Source organism: Protopterus annectens, chromosome 16.part0 (assembly GCF_019279795.1).
Source record: "Protopterus annectens isolate FY-2018-M chromosome 16.part0, PAN1.0, whole genome shotgun sequence".
NCBI lineage: Eukaryota > Metazoa > Chordata > Ceratodontiformes > Protopteridae > Protopterus > Protopterus annectens.
The window spans coordinates 367,728,963-367,752,993 of NC_056750.1; the positions used below are offsets into that span (position 1 = coordinate 367,728,963).

At 45.7% G+C, this 24,031-nt stretch overlaps 1 protein-coding gene across 1 annotated transcript in view; it reads left to right on the plus strand.

Annotated features, from left to right (window-relative positions):
* WDR5 (WD repeat domain 5) overlaps positions 1-24,031 on the plus strand; it is a 1,892,625-nt gene that overhangs the window by 1,564,201 nt on the left and 304,393 nt on the right. Inside the window, exon 13 of the mRNA XM_044058043.1 lies at positions 7,397-7,471. Within this exon, the coding sequence (XP_043913978.1) occupies positions 7,397-7,471 (75 nt within the window). The remainder of the gene's footprint in view (positions 1-7,396; positions 7,472-24,031) is intronic.

The following is a 24,031-nucleotide window of genomic DNA, read 5'->3' on the forward strand; positions in this document are numbered from 1 at the left end:
GGACCCCTTCTGTCTCTAAGGCAGGGAGTTCTAAGCCAAGCTTCTGTGGCAAGCACACACAATGACTCTCCTTCCCCCCTCTGCCCTCCTTTCACTCATCAAAAACTAGGAGGACTCTTCAAGGACATTTGGGTCTCTATACCCAAGGACCAATGGGTCTTAAAAATCATTTCTCAGGGATACAGTTCTCCTTCAGCGAACTCTCTATTCCAAGAGGGTACCCAGACCTCCCCCCACACCAGTGGGCAGAGGCATTGAAACAGGTTCAAACTCTTAATATCCCAGGGGGCAGTAGAACCTGTCCCTCCAGATCAAACAGGAAAAGGTTTTTACTCCAGACTGTTTCTTGTTCCCAGAAAAGAGGGCACTTGGCGCCCTATCCTGGATCTATCCAAACTGAACATCTCCTTGGTGGTCCCCAAATTCATAATGCTAACTTTGCAGCAGCTCTTGCCTATGCTCACACCAAAAATGCCTGGTGTGTGACACTAGGCCTAAAAGATGCCTTCCTCCACATCCCCATCAGGGAATCGTGCAGAAAACTCTTGCGCTTCAGAGCAGGCTATCAACACTTTCAGTTTTCTGCACTGCCCTTTGGCTTATCTACTGCTCCCAGAGTATTCACCAAATGGTTGACCCCCTGACTATAGCATTCTGCAGACAGAGAAGTATACAGATTTACCATCATCTAGATGACTGCCTCATTCAGTTAGACTGCAAAAGAAAAGTTGCTCCAAGACCTTCTCTTTGTCAAATCACTCCTAACTTCCCTCGGGTTCACCATCATTGAGAAAAAAATTATAGCAAAACCCCACCAGAAAAAATGTTTTCCTGGTAGCTCTGTTAGACACAGCAATCCAAATGGCCTTCCTATCTCCAGAAAAGCAGAGCTTCCTGCCTCTCTACTTCACCCAGCTGGCTTCCAGAAGTCACCTCACTGCGAGGGTGTTCCTGCAAGCCCTGGGATACATGGCATCTTGCATCCTTCTCATCCCTCTCTCCAGGCTTCACATGAGAAAACTTCAGTGGTACTTAAAGAACCTTTGGTGTCAGCAGTCAGTCTTTCAGCACTCAGTCCATAGAGACCACACTCCCTCTGATCTCGTTTGTATAAGGGGCTAATTTCTCTGGTGGGCAGAGGCCTGTGCTATGAGCAAGGGTCTTTCTTTATCCTCCACCCTTTCAGCCAGACCATCACCATTGACTCCTCAGACATTGCTTGGGGCGCTCACCTAGCATGCAGGTGTACCCAAGGCCTTTGGAATACCCAGCAACTTCACTTCCACATTAACCAGAAAGAAATGATGGCAGTGCAAAAGGCTCTGACTTCCTTTCAGCCCCATCTCAGGCCAGGGGTCCTCCTTATAAAAACAGAGAACACCACAGTAATGTGGTACATCAACAAGCAGGGGGGCACCCACTCTTACTCCTTGTGCAGGTTAGCCATGAGTCTTTGGCTTACAGCCACCTCCATGGGGGTTATACCTAATTGCCCAATACTTACCAGGGATCAACAGCACACTGGCAGACCATCTAAGCAGAAACTTACTGGACCCCCATGAATGGCAGCTCTACCGAGAAATATTTCTACAAATCACCCAGGAGTAGGGGACCCCAGAAGTGGACCTCTTTGCCTTGTCCCTCAACCACCAGCTGCACATGTTCTGTAACCGGGAGTATCACCTCCTAGCATGGAAGGGTGGATGACTTGACCTTCCCCTGGAGCTCCCTCTTTGTGTATGCATACCCTCCTCTGCCCCTTATTCCCAAGGTACTGGTCAAAATAAGAGAAGAGAGACCAAAGGCCATCCTCATTGCTCCAGACTGGCCCAGACAGCATTGGTACCCCTTATTACGCAGTCTGACCTTACAGCCCCCAAAGCTGCTTCCCCTGACGTCAGACCTCTTGATCCAGGAGAGGGGGAAGGTACTGCACCCAGATCTACAGGCTCTCAATCTTTCAGCATGACTTGTACACTAAAAACTAACAAGGAGTCCCTGTTAAGCAAACTGGTCCTGGACATCATCACAGAGGCCAGAAGACCCAGCAGAAGAAAATTATATACAGGTAAATGGAAAAGATTCTGCTCCTGGAAGCAATCAAAAGGGGTCAATACCTCCCAACCTTCCATCCCTCTCATCCTGGATTACCTAGCAGAGTTGCTCAATAGTGGCCTCTTTCTCCTCTATTAAAATACATGCCTCAGCCATCTCTGCATGTTACGATTCAGACCCCACCCCTCTTTTCTCATCTGATTAAGCAATTCCTCAGAGGGGCTTGTAATATCAGGCCTCCCAGAAGGCCTCCAAAGCCGCCCTGGGAACTGAATTGTGTTAGAGAAACTAACCTTACCTCCTTTTGAACCTGCCACTTCGACAGAATTGAAATACCTCTCTTGGAAGACTGCCGTCCTACTAGCTATCACCTCAGCCAGAAGGGTCTCAGAACTTCAAGCTGTCATGGCTGTCGAGCCCTTCATCATTTTCCATGTAGACAGTCTCCCTGAGGACTAACCCCTCCTTTATGCCCAAGGTGGTATCTGATGTGACCCTTAACCAGGCCATACACCTTCCCACCTTCTTTCCCAGCCCTCAAAACAAGGGGAAAGAATTCTACACTCACTAGACATGCACAGACAACTCTGATACTATCTGGGCTGTACTAAGCCATTCATAAAAACGGACCAGCTTCTTGTAAGCTTTGCCCCAGGGGCAGACGGGAAGCCCATCTCCAAACAAACCATTTCCAAATGGGTTTCACACTGTATCCATTTTTGCTACTGGGAAACCCATCCCCAAGTCTCTCCATACCCCCTCCACTAAGGCAACCTCCACTTCCACTGCCTTCCTCAGAGGAGTACCTACCAGTGACATCTTGGAAGCGGCCACCTGGACCTCTGTCCATACCTTTACAAAGCATTACCACCTACCTCTCTTTTCAAAGTCTCTGGCAGGGTTTGCCTCTGCAGTTCTGCAGGGCCTCCTGGCCCATACCTAGGACTCACCCTGTCCTTCCACCCTTTTCCTCAGCTTTGGGAATCCTCACACACATGTGATGACTGCAACAGTGAAACACGAAGAACATAGTACAGTTGTGTACACTTACCATTAATGTAGATATTCGAGTGTATTCACTGTTGCAGTCTTGGTTTCCCTCCTTCCATCCCCTATTTAACATCTTCCCCTGGGGGGACACAAGCTTCCCAAGGTCACTTAGCCACCAGGACCACTTCTGTCTTTTCCCTTGTGCTTTGGACGGGTTAGGGCAAGAAAAACTGATGTAATGACATCAGCTGCCTTGCTTTATAGCACTGACGACCTGACGTCAGACTACAGGCGACAGCAGCCGGCGCACAAAAACATTGACTGTGGTATTTGGGCCGACTGAGGGCTTACCACAGCAGGGATAAACCCACAGGTGATGACTGTAACAGTGAATACACTTGAATATCTACATTTATGGAAAGTGTACACAACTGTACTTTCCAGTGGTACCTGAAGAATGTTTGGTCACAACACAGCCACCCCTTGAACTTTCAGGTACCTTTCCTAATATGCCTGAAGATGAGATGGTGGATCCAGCAGGTGCAACTAAACCCAGACCTACCCCTGCAAATCCCCATGGCAATACAGTCCCTGCACACAGATGCCTCCAATCTAGGCTTGGGTGCAACTACGAATGGCCTCAAAGTGCAGGCCCTATGGGGAGCCCTTCCTCCAGAAAAAGCACATAAGCATAAGGGAAATCACTGCAGTCCACGTAGCCCTACAGGCCTTTCTCCCTCTCACGCAACCTGGACCCATACAAATCTTCGCAGACAATACTACTGTGATGTGGTACATCAACAAACAGGGGGGACCAAGTCTTACCTGCTCTACAGACTAGCAATGCAGTTATGGGAATTAGCCTGTCGGAACAACGTGTTGCTGCCGGCAGTTTATATTCGATCCCAGGACAACAGTCAGGCTGATGCCCTCAGCAGATCGTTCTGTCTGCATCACGAATGGATGTTGCACAAGACATGTCTTTAGACATTGTCCACCAGTGGGGCACACCTCAAGTAGACCTATTTGCCTCCCCTCAAGAACAGACAGTTGCAACTTTTCTGTACCAAGGATCCCTCCCCACAAGCTTGGAGAGTGGGACGCCTTCACCATCTCTCGGAAGGGACTGTTTCTGTATGCTTTTCTTCCCTTCCCGCTCATTCAGAAATTCCTCCTAAAATTCTGGATTGCCGAGCCAAAAATCTTGCTGGTGACTCCGTATTGCCCAAGGCAACATTGGTTCCCCCTTTTTCAGTCTCTTGCCAAGGGCAATCACCACAAGTTGCCTCACAAGGGGGGACCTGCTCACACAACAGAAAGGATGTCTGAGTCACCCACACCTAGAGATTCTCTGTTTGACCCTCTAGGTGATAAACATTTGATCTCCTTCAGACACTGCTACACTATCTATCTTGCAGGAGGCCTGGAAACCCAATGCCAGGAAGGTCTTATGCTTCTAAATGGAAAAGGTTCTCCAAATGGTGTCTCCAAAGGCATAGGGATCCCTTCCAAGTGGATATTTCTCTAGTCCTTACCTGTGTGTGTGAACTCATAAAATCAGACCTTTAATACTTTACAGTCATGGTCCACTTAATTGCTATTTCTGCCTGATTACATATAGTCCCACCTCTACTTTCCAGATTGGATGTCAAACTATTCTTAAAAGGTGTTCTTGACATTAGGCCACCAAAGAAACCTATCCATCCTCTTTGGGACCTAAACTATGTGCTAGAAAAACTAACCATCTCTCCCTTTGAGCCAGCTGGCTCTGTTTCTATACAGATGTGCACATGGAAAACTGTCCTACTATTGGCCCTTATTTCAGCCTGAAGGGTTTCAGAATTACAAGCACTAATGCATCCCCACCCTACACTATCTTCCACAAAGATAGTGTGACCCTGCACACCATTTCCTCCTTCATGCCCAAAGTGGTCAATGAGCTGTCGCTCAGTCAGTCTATTCACTTATCCACCTTCTTTCCTTCGCCGAAGAATGACAGTGAGAGAATACTTCACTCCCTTGATGTCCATAGGGCAACTAAGGTTCTAGTTGGACAAAATCAAAAATATCAAAGTCCAAACCGCTTTTTGTGTCCTTCCACCTCAGGGCCCTGGGCAAGGTGGTGTCCAAACAAACTATTTCCTGATGGATAAGGAAAACTATCACCTTCTGCTACTGCCTACTGCTACCACAGGAAACAACTCGTGGGGTCAGGACACACAACAACTGTGGCTTCCTCTGGGGCCTTCCTCAAGGGCCTAGACACAACTACCATTCTTGAGGCAGCCACATGGTCCTTTGTGCATACCTTCACCAAACGTTGCAAGTTGATCATATCTCCAGAGCCAGGGCAGGATTTGCAAGGGAATTCCTGCAGGGATTCCTGGAATCTGCAACTTTTTCCACCACCCTTCCCCCTCCTTGAGCTGTGGTACTCTCCTACAGTCAGAATACTGCAACATGGGAATAGAAAGACAGAATAGTTTTGTATAATCTTACCTTGACCATAGATGTTCTTCTCTTCCATGTTGCAGTATTCCTTCCCTCTCACCTGTCCTAGACAACATCATTTGGAACCACTTTGACTGTTGTCCAGCTGAGCAGTCAGTTCTGAGGTCTGTGCCCGCAGACATCACATTTAAGGCCCCTGGTTTATGGCCCAGCATGTGACGTCCCGTGTACTAGTAGCAACCAGGCTTAAGCTTTTGCATAGGAGCCGACGTTCAGGTCACCTGAGATGGAGGATCCCACTGTCAGAATACTGCAACATGGAAGAGAAGGACATCTATGGTTATGGTAAGATTTTACAGAAATATTCTATCGCTCAAAAAGTTCTGAGAGAGAGGAAGAAGAGACAACAACCGACGCAGGACCCATGACTTTGTTATTTAGGCCTACTGAGAGCAACCTGCCAGCAGATAACCCAAATGTAATGACTGCAACAGTGAATACACTCAAACATCTACATTTATGGTAAGTGTACACAACTGTACTTTCCTTTTAGGTAAGGTGTGTTTTAAAGAGCAGTAGTTTAGGCAAACTCAATTAAGATAGCTAACTTATGTACGTTTTGTTGCAGTTACCATGGAAGGTCTAGGAGCAGCTACAGCTGCTTCCATTTTATAGAAATGTTGATGCACAGGGAATATGCAAGGCAGCTGTCCAGATTTCATTCTTTTTCCAAACAAGATAAGGTGGATTCTCAGTCCAGAAGTAGGTGTTGCTGTGCCACTAATGTTCTGTAGGGTATGCTAGCTTGTCAACTGTGAGACTGATGCAAGGGTTAGTGCTGCTTTTAGTTACCATGCTTCATGAATGGTACTGTAGCAGTATTCCCATAGAGTGAGTGTAGCACAGTTGTACATAAAAGTCGATACTGCAGCAGTAGGGACTACCTGTCCCCTTAATTAAAAAAAAGGGGGGGGGGGTCATAGGAATTGGGCTGCATCAGGGATGATGTGATGGGGGAAACTCGACTATCCTTTTCCTTCTTTGCACTTTAATGTAATAGAATGTTTGATAGTCTGGGGTTTGTGTTTTATCCAAGGTGAAAGGTGATCAGTTTTGGCCTATTGTGAGTCTGACTAACAAATCCAAACGTGGTTCAGAATGCTTTCCTCTTCTGTTCAGTGTCAAGATTTTATCTGTGGTGGGGGGAAGAAACCAGTTCATAGATCAGGAGGGCATGCAGAATTCCAGGACCCTGGCCAGTTGGATTGGCATTCACTTGAGGCGATTTCCAATGTTTTTTTTTTAAGCTATTACAGCTTTGATAACTGAGCTTGAACACCTACTGCTGTGGTAAGCAGCAGATGTATTTTTTTTATTACTTAGAGAGTTTTCTACAGCAGTAGTCCTGCCCCTCGTGTGTGTTCTTTTGTAGGCTTCCAAATAACCTGTCACTACTGTTGGGTTTTCTAGCTGAACAGAATATTAAGTCTGATGTACAGTAGGAGAAGCCTTTTATTCACATCTTAAGGTAATTTGTTTAGCAAGTGTCCCAGTTTAGCAATAATTTATAGAAACCAGTAAATGTAACATAATGCTTAACAAGAAAAAAAAGTTAATGAAACCTGTTTTCTTTGAATGTATGCTGGGTAGCATGTGGTAATACCAGCTCCCACAGCACTGGTGATGCTTGCCGATCACATGACCAAGGGGCCACTACAGGAACAAAAAAAGGCAGACTAAGAGGCATGTTTAGTGACTTGGAGACTTGAATATTCCACTGCTGCATGCTTCCTCCTTGCTTATAACTGTTATAGTGAATATTTAACACATCTGTACCTTTGCTTGGCATTTATGGAACTCTGCTTCTCAACACTAACTGTCATTTTCTTTCACTTTGTAGTGTCTAAAGACATATACAGGTCACAAGAATGAAAAATACTGCATATTTGCTAATTTTTCTGTTACTGGTGGCAAGGTACGTTTTTTTATGTAAATTTCATTTTGTTAATCAAGTTTATTTTCCAGTGAGTGTTTTTTATATTTGGTTCCCTGCCATAGCCTTCCATTTGACACATCTTGACACCTCTTCTCAGTCATCATATCCATTGGCTGTGGCAGTGTAGGTTGTCCCTGACCAAGGTTACCAGCTGCCTCTGTATATCTTTCAGACAGATTTATCTATTTTAGTGGTAAGCAAGAGAGGGGGTTGGGATTTCCAGGTGTAGCACCCCGGGTTTTTTTTGTAATTGGGCTTGTACAAACTGAGTCTTCTTTTGAGGTTATCTTAGAATTTCAGATTCAGTGGGTCTCATTATTGCTATGTTTTCAGGTTGCTTGACTATCAAACTCCCATAAAGTAAACAATTTTCTGTTAGTCAACATATAGGATGTAAAAGTCCTGAGCAGCTTCGCCAAGATTAGCAGCCACTTGGGAAGTGGTGTTTCTCTCATAAGGAAGCCTACTTTTTACTACAACTATTCTTATTGTTGACTGTGTTCTACAAAAGCATTGCCTTATTTTAGTCTATGGAACTTAAGTTGGATTATTTCCTATGTTCTTTGTGTTTCACTGTTGCAGTCATCACCTGTGGGATGTTCTTCGTGTTTCACTGTTGCAGTCATCACATTTGGGTTATCTGTTTGCAGTAGCCCTCAGTCGGCCTGATTATCAAAGTCTTGGGTCCTGCGTTGGTTGCTGTCTCATCTTCCATGACGTCAGGTAGTCAGGGGTATAAAGCATGCAGCCGACGCCATTACATCAGCCTTTCTTGCGGTGCCCGAAGCAGAAGCATTTCGCAAGTGCCGGTCGACAGACTCCTGAAATTTTCATTTACGAGTTTCAGATCTAAAGTCTTCAACTAAGCTAAGTACCCCATTGGGGAATCTTTTTCTTGCTCTAAACCAATGTCAGTAAAAGTTAACAATTGTATTTCTTGTGGAAAGCAAATATCTCATTAAGATTTTCATTCATACTGCATTCCTTGCTTGGGCTTAGACCACGACTTACCTCGCTGTCTGTTTTGTGCCTTATTCAAACCTCATACTATTCGTCATTCGTTCATTTACGCATCTAAATAGTTTGGTACTCTGTTCAATTATTCAGAAATGGATTCAGTAAGCCACCTGACTACCGACTTTCCGAAAAAACACAAAGATAGACAGAGCGCATAGGTCCAAAGCTGCCGACAACGCTTTTCCTAAGCTAGTCGCCAGTTCGCCGGTACTCAGGCGTTTTCGCAGCCCCTGATACCCACTACTTCAGATTCGCAGGACTCTACTGAGACCCATTCGGAGTCCGATATGCCGCGAGATGCTTCTTCAACTGTGGAACCTGCGGATGTCTCTACCTTGGATGGGTCCGGAGCCGCTGTGCAGGCACCGGCTTCTGAGTGTGTATTCAGGCCTACTGACTTGCATATTAAACCAACGCCATCTTCTTCTTCAAGGCCTAAAACTCGATCCATGCCTAGTAACCTGACACCCAGACGGCATGATCAGGCCCCTATGCCTAAGAAACAAATGATAAGAATGGCTGAAGACCTTATTACTCTAATCAGGGAAGCCACCCCTTCCCCCTGTAAGAAACCTAGGACTGATTTTTCTTCTGATCAGGACTCTGAAATTTGTTTTCTCTGATGACCAGGATTTGCCCTTATCTACCTATGAGGATTCTGATGCAGAGGACTCCATTCCCTCTGCTTCCCCTCCAGAGGATTTCTCTTTTGGAGAAGCCTTGCATGCTCTTAGGAAGCATTTTCGCTGGGAAAGCCAGGATTACTCTGACTCCAAAAAGAGGCTTGGGGAATTCTTACTCCTGCCTCAACACAGGCCTTTAGCTATCCCTCCTGTACTGGACATTGTAGATGGAATCTAGCTTGGACCCTGACCCTTTACCTCCTGCTCCCAGAAAACCTGATAGGTATTACAGGGTACCTGACTCTCAAGTTCTTCTTTAAAAATCCTACTGCAGATCCTGAGACCATTTCACAGGGACCCAAGGGCATTAAGGCTACTACTGCCAAAAATCCTACCCCCTCTGATGGAGATTCCAGGGTGCTGGATAGATGGGGTAAGAAGGTATACACTTCTTCACCCTTGGCCATTAGGGCCTTAAACTTCCAGATGTTCATTGTGCATACAGCTGCAGTAATCACAGATGGGTTTCCTGCCATCAGGCGGGTCCTCGGTCGGCCGAATTCCAAAGTCTAGGTCCGGCGTCGGTTGTTGTCGCTTTCTTTCCTGACGTCAGTGCGACAGGGGTATATAAGACACAGCCGACACCATTTTCTTCAGTCTTTTTTGCCGCGCGGTGCCCAAAGCAGAAGCAGTTCGTAAGTGCCGGTCGGCCAGCTCCTGAAATTACGAAAAATTGGAAACCGAAGTCTTCTTTAAAGCTAAGTACCCCGTTGGGGAAACTTTTCTTGCCTCAGACCGATGTCAGACAAAGTTAACAATTGTATTTCTTGTGGGAAGCAAATACCGCATAAGGATTTCCATTCCCTCTGCATACCTTGTTTAGGCCCAGACCACGACGTCTCGGGCTGTCGCTTTTGCGCTACTTTCAATAAACGCACTATTAAGCGTCGGGTGGAGTTCGCCCAGCACTTTTTTGGTAAAGCCTTTGATTATAAAATGTCGTCGGAGACTCCGACTACCGTTTTGTCCAAAAAACGCAAGGACAAAGACCGACACGCGAGGTCCGCAGTCTCCACCGACACCACGGCAAAACCGGCTACACGTGGTCCGGTTCTCAGCGAGACGCCTACGCAGCCCCTGACTACCGACACTTCTTTGGCGGTGTCTTCTGTAACCGAGACCGCAGGTACCTCGGCCCATACCCAGACTACAACCACCGAAGCCATTGTGAGTGTTGAGCCTCCTAATGTGGACAGGTCCACTTCCACCCATGGTGTCTTTAGACCCTCATCTTGCTTTTCCATAAAAGCCTTTACTAAGTCCAAATCAGCCATGCATCCCAAGAGGCCTGTTGCACAGGGCCCATCTCCAGGGCCCCATGCCTAAAAAGCAGATGCTAAAAATGGCTGAGGATTTAATTACTCTTATCAGGGGTTCCCAACCCCCTCCAGACAAGAGACCCAGAATGGAGGAAGATTCTCCCTCTTCTGACCAGGGCTCCATTTTTTCAGAACATTCTGATGAAGAGGAACACTGACTCCTTTTGAAGATTCTGATGCAGAGCAATCCATTCCTTCTGTATCTCCCCCAGAGGATTTTTCTTTTGGGGAAACCTTGCACACCTTGAGGGAACACTTCCATTGGGAAGGCCAAGACTTTTCTGATTCCAAGAAAAGACTTGGGGAATTTCTTTTGTTACCTCAGCACAGACCTCTGGCGATACCTCCTGTCTTGGACATACTTGATGATGTTTACTCGGGGGCTTGCCTTAATCCGGATTCCCTGCCTCCTGCCCCAGTCAAGCCTGATAGGTACTACAGAGTTCCTAACTCTCACCAATTTCTTTACAAAAGCCATAATGCTGACCCTGAAACCATTTCTCAAGGCCCCAAGGGAATGAAGGCCTCTACTGCTAAGAATCCACTACCTTCCGAAAGAGAGTCTAGATCCTTAGAAAGGTGGGGGGAAAAAAGGTATATACCTCGGCCACCCTAGCCATGAGGGCCTTAAATTGTCAGTTCCATATGCTTAAATATCAGCAGTTTCTGTTATCACAATTAAGAAATAAAATGTCTCAACCTGAACAACCAGATTTGAAGGAGTTGCAGGATATGATGCATAGTGCAGAACAAGTGGGTAAACACACCTTACAATGTGGCTATGATGCCCTAGAGGCCTCAAGTACAGCTGCTGTTACAGGATCAGTCATTCGTAGACATGCCTGGCTTAGGGAACAAACCTTGCCTGATCATGTTAAAGCTAAACTACTAGATGCTCCTTTACAAAAGGATGTACTATTTGGTACTAATGCTGAGGAGATACTATGGAAAATGGAAGAAAAAGCTAAATCTATGCAAACTGTCAAAGCTTTTCTACAGGTTCAACCACCACGTTTTAGCAGAAATTGGCCTTCAAAAAACTGGTCCTTTCCAGCCACGGACAAGCCCCAAAGAGGTAGATACAGGCGCACAAGGGGCAGAGGACAATCTCAAGGATCATATAGAGGCAGACAATGGCAAACTACAGCACCAAGAGGTGGCGAAGACCGTGCACAATACAGGAAACAAACCCAATGACTTCCTCCTTTTCATGCCAAGCAAGTCTCAGCTGGCAGCACCCTTAGGAGGAAAGCTGGCATTATTTACAAGAAATTTGTATATTATCACAACAGACAAATGGATCCTGGACATTATAAACAGAGGCTACAGATTTCATTTTCTCACACTTCCAAAAATGAGAGGCATGCCGAACCTGCCACACAATCAAAGGGCAGAGGTTCAAATACAAATTTAAAAACTCATGGACATGAAAGCTATTCAAGAGGTGCCTACTCACGAACAAGGTTAAGGTTTTTATTCCAGACTATTTCTGGTACCAAGGAAAGGAACCGACTGGAGACCCATTTTGGACTTGTCCATCCTAAACACATTTCTACTCATACCAAAATTCAAGATGCTCACATTACAGCAGCTTCTTCCCATGCTGGGCAAGGAGTTTTGGCTGGTAACATTGGACCTCAAGGAGGCATACCTGCATGTCCCAATCAGACAAAGCTGCAGAAGATACCTCAGATTTCTTGCAGGTTCAATCCACTATCAATTCTCTGCATTGCCCTTTGGCTTATCTACTGCGCCCAGAGTATTCACGAAATGCCTGGCATCAGTAATTGCCTACTGCAGACTTCAAGGGATACAAATTTACCCTTATTTGGACGACTGCCTGATCCAAGCGGGCAGCAAGCACATACTTCTGGAACATCTGGCTTGTGTAACACGGTTATTGAATTCTCTGGGATACACAGTCAACAAAGAGAAATCCAGGCTAACACCATCTCAGAAAATAACTTTCCTGGGTGCCAACTTGGACACAAACACCCAGATGGCCTATCTTACGCCAGAAAAACAGGGGCAACTAACTCAGTACTTCAAAATACTAGCAAATTGTACCAGGCTCACTGCAAGGAAAATCCTGCAGGCTCTGGGCTTCATGGCATCTTGCATTCTTTTAATCCCATGTGCAAAGTTGCATATGAGGAAACTTCAATGGTACCTAAAAAACCTATGGTCTCAACACAGCCACAGTTTGGAAACAATAATACCAATAATCCCATGTTTGCAAAAGGAATTTCTATGGTGGGCCCAAGCATGCCAAACAAACACAGGTCTTCCATTCTGCAAGCCTCAAGCAAATCAAGTCATCCCAACAGACGCCTCAGACTACGCCTGGGGGGCGCACATGACAGACAGGTGCATTCAGGGCAAATGGTCCCAAAAGGAAAAGCACCTTCACATGAGTCAAAAAGAAATGCTAGCAGTGATAAATGCAATTACAGCTTTCAAGGACCTCCTGCATCCAGGGCAATTATTGATAAGAACAGACAACACCACAGTAATGTACATAAACAAACAAGGAGGAACACATTCATACCCCCTGTGCAGGCTAGCCATGTCACTTTGGAACTTGGCTCTGGAATGGCAAATCGAACTTCAAGCACAGTACTTGCCAGGTTTGGAAAACACGCTGGCAGACAATCTAAGCAGAAATATGACAGACCCACACGAATGGAAGTTGCATCCTCAAATGTTTACAAAGATAATCCAAGCGTGGGGAAGGCCAGACATAGATCTCTTCGCCTCCCACAGGAATCATCAATTGGAAAAGTTCTGTTCAAGGACATTTCATCCAAAGGGCCTGGAGAGTCGATGCCCTTTCTTTCAGTTGGGCAGCATGGACAGTTTACGCCTTCCCACCTTTGCCTCTTCTGCCCAAGGTGCTCTTGAAAGCAAAAGCAGACAGACCGAAGATGATACTGATTGCTCCAGACTGGCCAAGACAACACTGGTACCCACTCCTGAGGAGCCTAACGCATACTCCTCCCTGGACCCTACCTCTAATGCCTCTTCTACTGACTCAGCACAGCTACAAAACTCTTCACAGTCAGCTGAAAACACTCAATCTCGCTGCATGGAAAATTCCTTAACACCACAACAGACCCTACTCTCCAAAGAGGTGCAGGATGTCATTTTGGAGGCCAGAAGGCCATCTACTAGACAGGCTTACTCCGCAAAATGGAAACGGTTTTGCACTTGGAATGAGAAAAAAGGCCAGGATCCTAGAAAACTGAATTTGCCTCGGATATTACAGTATCTAGCTGAGCTGTTGAACAGTGGACTTTCATTTTCCTCCATCAAAATTCATGCCTCAGCCATTTCTGCAGAATTCAACACTGATCCACCCTTATTCTCTCACCCACTCTTAAGACAGTTCCTCAGAGGGGCTAAGAATATAAGACCTCCAAGGAAACAACCAATACCAGCCTGGGATCTTAATTACATTCTAGAAAAATTAACATTGCCTCCCTTTGAACCAGCTGCCTCAACAGATTTGCAATATTTGTCCTGGAAAACAGCTTTCCTTCTGGCCATTACCTCAGCTCGTAGGGTTTCGGAACTACAAGCCCTCATGGCTGTGCAGCCCTTTCTCATCTTCCATCAGGACAGGGTTTCCCTACGAACCAACCCGTCATTTATGCCTAAGGTAGTATCCAGGGTAGCTTTTAAATCAGGCCATACACTTACCTACCTTTTACCCCAATCCTCAAAACAAAGGGGAAAGGCTGCTACACTCCTTAGACATCCATAGACAGCTACGTTATTATTTGGACAGAACAACGCCTTTCAGGAAATCAGAACAACTTTTTGTGTCCTATGCTGTAGGAGCTCAAGGGAAGCCAATTTCCAAACAGACAATTTCAAAATGGATAGGCCACTGCATACGGTTCTGTTACTCCTTTCATGGAAAATCTGTTCCTACAGGCATCAGATCCCACTCCACAAGGGCCGCAGCTACCTCTACAGCCTTCCTCAGAGGAGTCCATACTAAAGATATTTTGGAGGCAGCCACTTGGAGTTCTGTGCATACCTTCACAAAACACTACCACCTGCCTTTATACTCCAAAACTAGAGCAGGCTTTGCCACTGCTGTGTTGCAGGGCATTCTGGCTCCTCCCAGTTCCACCTAGAGCCTACCACCCTGTGCGTAGCTTTGGGATTCTACCCATCTGTGATTACTGCAGCTGTATGCACAATGAACATAGTACAGTTTTGTACCTACCATAAATGTAGATGTTCGAGTGCTAATACAGCTGCAGTACAGGTTTCCCTCCCTCCTTCCCCTCTTGGTAAAGGCCTAGTGGCTAACACCTCCTCATACAACCTGATTGGGTTATCCTTCTATGGTATATTTGCTTGCAACTACTGATTTTTGATTATATTGCATTGCATGAATATATATATATATATATATATATATATATATATATATATATATATATATATATATATAAAATTTATGTATTGCCTTCCTTCTGGGGGCACCTGACATCTGGGGCAAGAAAGACTGAAGAAAATGGCGTCGGCTGTGTCTTATATACCCCTGTCGCACTGACGTCAGGAAAGAAAGCGACAACAACCGACGCCGGACCTAGACTTTGGAATTCGGCCGACCGAGGACCCGCCTGACGGCAGAAAACCCATCTGTGATTACTGCAGCTGTATTAGCACTCGAACATCTACATTTATGGTAGGTACAAAACTGTACTTTTAATATGTTAAAGTATCAGCAGCATATTATTGGATTTCTTAAACAGAAAATGATGATGCCTGACTGTGCTGAAAATAAAGATTTACAGGATTTAATGCATTCTGCTGAACAAGTTGGAAAACATACTTTGCAATGTGGTTTTGATTCATTAGAGGCATCTTGCAGGGCTGCTGTCACTGGGTCTGTACTTAGAAGGCATGCTTGGCTTAAGGAGCAATCTTTACCAGATCATGTTAAAGCTAAATTATTGGATGCTCCCTTAAACCAAGACCGCCTGTTTGCCAACAGAGCAGAAGTAGTACTTAAAAAGATGGAGGAAAAAGCTAAATCTATGCATACTGTTAGATTTCCTGCAAGTACAGCCTCCCTGATTTAGTAGGCATTGGCCCTCAAATTGGTCCTTTCCTGCCTATTCCAGGCCTTCGTCCAAACCCAGAACCAGCAGAACACCCAGGATTCAGTCCCAAGGTACTCACAGGCCTAAGCAGTGAGGGGCTCCCACTTCCAAAGCCGGGAGTAGTAAGACTCCTCCCCACTATGGTAAACTGTCTCAGTGACTTAACCTTAAACCTTCCAAGCCCTTCTCACCTGACTGTTCCTTTAGGGGGAAAGATTGCCCTGCATGCAAAAAATTGGGAACTCATTGCTTAGGACAAATGGGTTTTAAATATAGTTTCCCCAAGGATACAGATTCCACTTCCACTCCTTACCAACCCCAAACGGTTTGCCAGACCTACCCCCAAATTAGTGGGCAGAGGCTCAAAAGCAAGCATTAGAGCTATTCAAACTGTCCCAGAAGAAGAATGGGGACAGGGTTTCTACTCGAGACTTTTCCTGGTACCCAGAAAAGACAACTCCTGGCATACTGTCCTGGACCTGTCTATCCTAAACACTTTTTTGGTAATCCCAAAATTCAAGATGCTAACTCTTCATCAGCTGCTTCCCATGCTAGGCAAAGATGCCTGGTTGGCAACACTGGATATAAAAGAAGCCTACCTGCACATCCCAATAAGGGAATCTTGCAGAAGATACCTACGCTTCAAAGCAGGCTACATGCACTATCAGTTCTCTGCACTGCCCTTTGGCTTATCTACTGCACCCATGGTATTCACAAAGTGCCTAGCTCTAGTCATTGCATTTTGCAGGCAAAGAAATATTCAGATATACCCATACCTGGACGATTGTCTAATTCAGGTAGAAAGCCAGGACATGCTATTAAATCATTTGGCATTTGTAAAGAAATTACTAACGTCTCTGGCGTACACCATAAACGAAAAGAAATCACATCTTTTACCCTGCCAACAGATTGTATTCCTGGGAGCAAGCTTGAATGCAACTTGCCAGATGGGCCTACCTCATGCCAGAGAAACAAATTCATTTGACAGTCTACTTTAAACTACTGGCCACCAAGACCCAACTATCTGCAAGGAAAATACTGCAAGCCCTGGGGTACATGGCCTCTTGCATTCTACTAATTCCATATGCAAGACTGCATTTGAGGAAACTACAATGGTAGCTAAAAAGCCTATGGTGTCAACATTCTCAGGATCTAAAAATCAATGATTCTTATCATACCTTGTCTACAGATAGAGTTCCTTTGGTGGGCAGAGGCCTACCACCAAAACAAGGGACTGCCATTCACTCTACCCTCTGCTGCCCAAACCCTAACCGACACATCAGACTATGCATGGGGGCTCACTTGGCAGGGCAGTGCATTCAAGGCAAATGGAACCCAAATCAAATGCACTTACATATCAATCAAAAAGAAGTGTTAGCTGTACAGAATGCTCTGACACCCTTCAAGGGCCACATTCTTCCAGGACAGTTATTGGTAAAGATGGACACCACCACTGTTATGTGGTACATAAACAAGCAGGGGGGAACCCACTCATACCCTCTCTGCAGACTAGCCAAGGCTCTGTAGAACACAGCCTTGAGCTACCAACTGCACCTACAGGCTCAGTTCCTGCCAGGAAAGCTAAATACACTGGCAGATGACCTAAGCAGAAATCTCATGGATCCACACGAGTGTAAACTGGAACCAAAGATATTCAGCATGTTGAGAAACAAGTGGGGGAGCCCAGAGATGGACCTGTTTGCCTCCCCCCAGAACTACCAATTGGGCAAATTCTGCACAAGGACTCCCCACAAACAAGCTTGGAAAGTGGACGTTCTGTCCTTCACCTGGAAAAACCTATCAGTTTATGCCTTTCCCCCTCTGCCTCTCCTCTCCAAGGTACTACTAAAGATCAAACAGGGCAAACCAGGGACAGTACTGATTGCACCAGACTGGCCACGCCAACACTAGTACCCCCTCTTGTGCAGTGTGTCACTGCTGGCACCATGGCACCTGGCTCAGACCCCTGCCCTGCTGTCTCAGCAGGAGGGCGAGATTCTGCACCCACAACTTCAAACCCTGAACCTGGCAGCCTGGCTAATTATGTGATCTCTCTGTTACCATCCCTCAGTAAACAAGTGATATATGTCATCCTATGCTGAAAAATCGAAAAGGTTCTGTTCCTGGAGCCAGCAGCGCCCAGTTTACCCCATATTCTTCAATACTTAACTGCGATGCTTCACAAGGGCCTTTCCTTTTCCTCCGTCAAAATTCATGCCTCAGCCATTTCAGCTCATTACAAAACAGAACCACCCCTCTTCCCTCATCCACTGCTGAAGCAGTTCCTCAGCGGGGCCAAAAACTTAAGACCAGCCAGGAGAGCCCCTACTCCAGCCTGGGACCTTAACTTTGTATTAGAAAAGCTCACCCTACCTCCCTTTGAGCCAGCTGCAAATGCAGAGTTGAAATTCCTTTCTTGGAAAACAGTCTTCCTTCTAGCCCTCACTTCAGCAAGAAGGGTGTCTGAATTACAGGCCCTCTTGGCAATGGAGCCTTTCATCATCTTTCATGCTGACAAGGTGTCCCTTAGGACCAATCCCTCCTTCATGGCCAAGGTGGTATCCAGTGGGGCCCTTAATCAGCCCAATCATCTGCCAACCTTCTTTTCTAATCCACAGATCAAAGGGGAACAAATACTGCACTCCTTGGATGAGCACAGACTACTTAGATTTTACTTGGACAGGACTAAGCCTCTCAAATCTGAACAGCTGCTAGTTGCATTTGCTGCAGGGGCAGAAGGGAAGGCCATTTCAAAGCAAACCATTTCTAAGTGGGTAGGCCATTGCATTCATTTCTGCTATAAGCTTTATGGAAAACCTACCCCACAGGGGATAAGACCACATTCAACCAGAGCTGCTTCTACCTCTGCAGCCTTTCTCAAGAGGTTTCCCTACCAGGGACATCCTAGAAGCTGCTACCTGGACTTCTGTACATACCTTCACCAAGCATTACCACTTGCCAATTTTTTCTAAATCCAGAGCTGGATTTGCCACTGCAGTCTTGCAGGTCCTTATAGCTGGGCCTAAAGCTATCTAATTACCTCCTCCCATCCTTAACATTGGGAATCTACCCAAATGTGATGACTGCAATAGTGAAACACGAAGGACATAGTACAGTTGTGTACACTTAACATAAATGTAGATGTTCGAGTGTATTCACTGTTGCAGTCCTGGTTACCCTCCCTCTAGCCCCCTGACTTCTATTGACTATACCTCTATTCTTGTTTACTATGCTTAAAGCTTTTTGGTGTATTTGCTTTTTTGTTGGAGGTGTAATCTTGTATATAATTGCTTCCCATTATGGGGGCATCTGACATCTGGGGCAAGAAAAACTGATGTAATGGCGTCGGCTGCATGCTTTATACCCTGACTACCTGAAGTCATGGAAGATGAGACAGCAACCAACGCAGGACCCAAGACTTTGATAATCAGGCCGACTGAGGGCTACTGCAAGCAGATAACCCAACTGTGATGACTGCAACAGTGAATACACTCGAACACCTACATTTATGGTAAGTGTACACAACTGTACTTTTATCCCTGCTGTGGTAGCCCTCAGCCGGCCCAAATACCAGAGTCAATGTTTTTCTGCGTCAGCTGCTGTCACTTGCTATCTGACGTCAGGTCGTCAGTGCTATAAAGGAAGACAGCCGAAGCCATTACATAAGTCTTCCTTGCCGTGGAGCCCGTAGCAGAAGCAGTTTGCAAGTGTGCCGGTCTGTCTCTACTAGAGTTTGAATTACAGCTGAAAACGTCTAAAGCTAAGTACCCCATTGGAGACCCTTTTTCTTGCACTAACCAATGTCTGAAAATTTTAACAATTGTCTCGCCTGTGGAAAGCAAATCCCACACCGAGACTTCCATTCATACTGCATCACTTGTTTAGGCCCAGACCACGACGTCCCCCGTTGCCGGTTCTGTGCCCTCTTTAACACGAGAACTATTCGTCGTAGAGCACTTATTGTAGCCAGGTATTTTTGTCTTCCATCTTCGCATTCCAAAATGGCAACAGTCAGCCCACAATCCATAGACATTCTGAAAAACGTAAGGATAGACACAGACCACACAAGGCTATGCCTTCTGACGACTCTACCATTAAGCAGGTCGTCAGTTCTCTGGAAGTCAGTGAGGCGCCTTCGCAGCCTCTTATGCCAGATTCACTACCTTCGTAGGCCTCTATTGAGACCCTTTCGGAGTCCGGTATGCCACAGAAATCTTTGTCTTCCGAGCCTTTGGATGTTCTTCGTGTTTCACTGTTGCAGTCATTACATTTGGGTAATCCTGCTGGCAGGTTGCCCTCAGTCGGCCTGAATTCCAAAGTCCTGGGTCCTGCGTCAGCTGCATTCGCCCCTTCCCTGACGTCAGGTCGTCAGGGGTATAAAAGAAGCAGCTGACGCCATTTTCTTCAGCCTTTCTTGCCACGCGGTGCCAGAAGCAGTTCGCAAGTGCCGGTCGGCAGACTCCTGAGATTTTCGAGTTCGAATTTCAGATCCGAAGTCTTCTATAAAGCTAAGTACCCCGTTGGGGAATCTATTTTTTCTTGCTCCAGAACCGATGTCAGAAAAAGTTAATAATTGTATTTCTTGTGGGAAGCAAATTCCTCATAAGGACTTTCATTCTTACTGTATTCCTTGCCTTGGCCCTGATCATAATTTCCTAGGTTGTCGGTTTTGTGCTAGATTTAACCAATGCGCTATTAAGCGTCGGTATGATTATGCTTTAAACTACTTTGGATGCAGATTTAATTATCCAGAAATGTCATCGGAAAGCCATCCGACTACCGGAGTTCACAAAAAATGCAAAGAAAAAGAAAGACCGAGACCCAAAACCGACGACTAAGCTTCTCCTAAGCCAGTCGCCGCTTCGCTGGTCCTCAGTGAAGCGCTTTCACAGCCCCCGACAACCGCTAATACACCGCTACCGACGCCCACGTGGAGTCGGCCATGCCGCTGGAAACTCAAAGTATTCGAGCCTCTGACGCTATTCCTTCAGATGGGTCCAGAGCCGCTGAGCAGGTACCCGGCTTCTGAGGGTGTATTCAGACCCAAACATCTATACATTAAACCGACTTCCAAGGCAAAGACTAAAGCATCTTCAAAGGCAAAAAAGCTACCTCAAGAGCCACGTGGACAGGCCTCCATGCCCAAAAAAGCAGATGCTCAAAATGGTCAAAGACTATTAAATCAGGGGTTCCCATCCCCCTCCTGATAAGAGGCTTAGGCAAGAGGCTGGCTATTAATCATCAGATCAGGTTTCCATTTCTTCTGATTCCTCTTCTGATCAGGAATATTCTTTTCCCCCCATGAGGATTCGGATGCTGAAGAATCCATACATTCAGCTTCTCCTCCTGAGGATAATTCTTTTGGGGAAACCTTACATACCATGAGGGAGCATTTCCACTGGGAGAGCCAAGATTTTTCAGAGTCTAAAAAGAGGCTCAGGGATTTCCTGTTACTACCTCAGCAGAAGCCACTAGCCTTCCCTCCTGTGTTAGACATTGTAGATGTGTTTTCGGAGTCTAGCCTTACCCCTGACTCCTTACTTCCAGCACCTGTTAAGCCTGACAGATATTACAGGGTTCCTGACTCGCATAAATTCCTTTTTAAAAACCCAGAAACTATTTCTCAGGGCCCCAAGGGTGTTGAGGCTTTTGCTGCAAAAAACTCTACCCCTTCTGACAGGGATTCTAGGGCACTGGATAGATGGGGGAAAAAAGGTTTACACATCTGCTTCCTTGGCTATAAGGGCCTTAAACTGTCCGTTTCATGTGCTCAAATATCAGCAACATGTCATGGCATTGCTTAAACAGAAAATTTTGTTAAATTGTGAATGTACAGAAAACAAGGAAATGCAGGATATTTTGCATGCAGCTGAGCAAGTTGGAAAGCATACTTTGCAATGTGGTTTTGATTCTTTAGAGGCTTCCTGCAGGGCCGCAGTTACAGGTTCTGTAATTAGAAGGCATGCTTGGTTAAAGGAACAGAATCTGCCTGGTCATGTTTAAGTTAAATTATTGGATGCACCTTTACAGCATGATTCTTTGTTTGGTGTTAAGGCAGAGGAGGTGTCAAAGAAAATGGAGGACAAGGCTAAATCTATGCAAACGGTCAAAGATTTCTTACAAGTAGAGCCACCTAGGTTTAGTAGACACTGGCCAACAAAGAATTGGTCCTTTCCTGTGTCAGACCTCAAAGGGGCAGACGCCCTAGAGGCAGATCCCAGGCGCAAGGTTCATACAGGTCAAAGCAATGGGGTGCTTCTACCTCCAAAAAGTGAGAAGACAAATCACAACTTTACAGGAAACAGTCCCAACGACTTCCCGTCTGCCTTCACCAAGCACTTATTTCCTGGCAGCACCCTTAGGGGGAAAATTAGCACTTTCTCAAAATTGGCACATTATAACCCAGGACAAGTGGGTTCTAAATATGTCACAAGGCTACAAGTTCCATTTCCATACCCTGCCAAAGGCAAACGGCTGGCCAGATCTGCCAAAAAATCAGTGGGCAGAGGCACAAAAACAAGTCTCATCCTTCATGGGCATGAGGGTCATTCAACAAGTGCAAGAGCGGGGACAAGGATTTTACTCAAAACTGTTCTTGGTACCCAGAAAGGACAAGGCCTGGAGGCCAATACTGGACCTATCGATTCTGAATACATTCCTGGATATTCCAAAATTCAAAATGTTGACCTTTCAGCAGCTACTACCCATGCTGGGCAAGAACGCTTGGCTTGTAACTTTAGACATAAAAGAGGCATACCTGCATGTCCCAATCAGACAAATATGCAGAGGATACCTCAGATTCAAGGCTGGCTCAATGCATTTCCAATTCTCTGCACTGCCCTTTGGCTTATCTACTGTGCCCAGGGTCTTTACAAAGTGCCTGGCACCAGTAATTGCATTCTGCAGACAAAGAGGAATACAAATATATCCTTACTTGGACAACTGTCTAATTCAAGCAGATAACAAGGGCATCCTTCTACAGCATCTGGCATTTGTGAAAAAACTTCTAACATGCCTAGGGTACACAGTCAACGAAAAGAAATCAAAACTCGTACCCACTTAAGAGAATAATATTCCGTGGTGCAAGCTTAAATATAACTGCCCAGATGGCTTATCTCATGCCAGACAAAGACAACTGACTACCAACTTCAACATGTTAGTAACAAAGGCCCAGTTATCTGCAAGAAAAATTCTGCAGGCTTTGGGCTTCATGGCATCCTGCATCCTACTAATTCCATATGCAAGACTGCATATGAGGAAACTTCAATGGTACCTAAAAAGTGTTTGGACTCAACATTGCCACAGCCTGGAAACTATAATTACTTTCATTCCCTGCCTGCAGCAGGAGTTTCGATGGTGGGCAAAGGCTTGTCACCAAAACAAGGGACAGCCATTCACATTACCCCCAGCCAAGCAAAAGCTAACAACGGATGCATCAGATAATGCTTGGGGGGCCCAAATGGCAGGAAAATGCATTAAGGGAACATGGACCTCAAACCAAATGCATCTACATATCAATCAAAGAGAGATGCAAGCTGTTCAAAATGCCCTGACAGCCTTCATGGACCTACTTCAACCAGGACAACTACTGATAAAGACCGACAACACCACGGTCATGTTGTATATAAACAAGCAGGGGGTGGCACACATTCTTACCCCCTTTGCAGACTAGCCATGACTTTGTGGGACACAGCATTGACTTACCAAGTACATCTGCAGGCACAATTCCTGCCAGGAAGGAAAAATACTGTGGTAGACGAACTAAGCAGAAACCTCATGGATCCCCACAAGTGGTAGCTGGATCCCCAAGTCTTCAGCATGATAACAAGGAAATGGGGATGCCCAGACATAGATCTATTTGCCTCCCCTCACAACTACCAACTAAAGAGATTCTGCACAAGGATTTATCACAGACAAGCATGGAAAGTGGACGCCCTATCCTTCAGCTGGAAAAACCTATCAGTATATGCCTTTCCCCCTCTGCCTCTCCTCCCCAATGTACTCCTAAATATTAGACAGGAGAAGCCAAAGATGATACTGATTGCACCAGACTGGCCCTGCCAGCACTGGTACCCAGTATTAAGGAGCTTGTCTCAATGCCCAGCTTGGACCCTTCCTCAAGTACCACATCTACTGTCCCAGCAAAACAGTCAGATCCTGCACAGTCAGCTCAGGACTTTAAATCTGGCAGCATGGCGGATAATGTAGTCATACAAAACACACCTCTCAGCAAAGCTGTGATGGATGTCATTTTGGAAGCCAGAAGGCCTAGTACTAGAAAATCTTATGCTGGAAAATGGAAGGGATTCTGTCCTTGGAACCAGGCACAAGGAACGGATACAGCTGTGCCAAATATTCCTCAGATTTTACAATACTTAACTGAGATGCTGGGCAAATCAA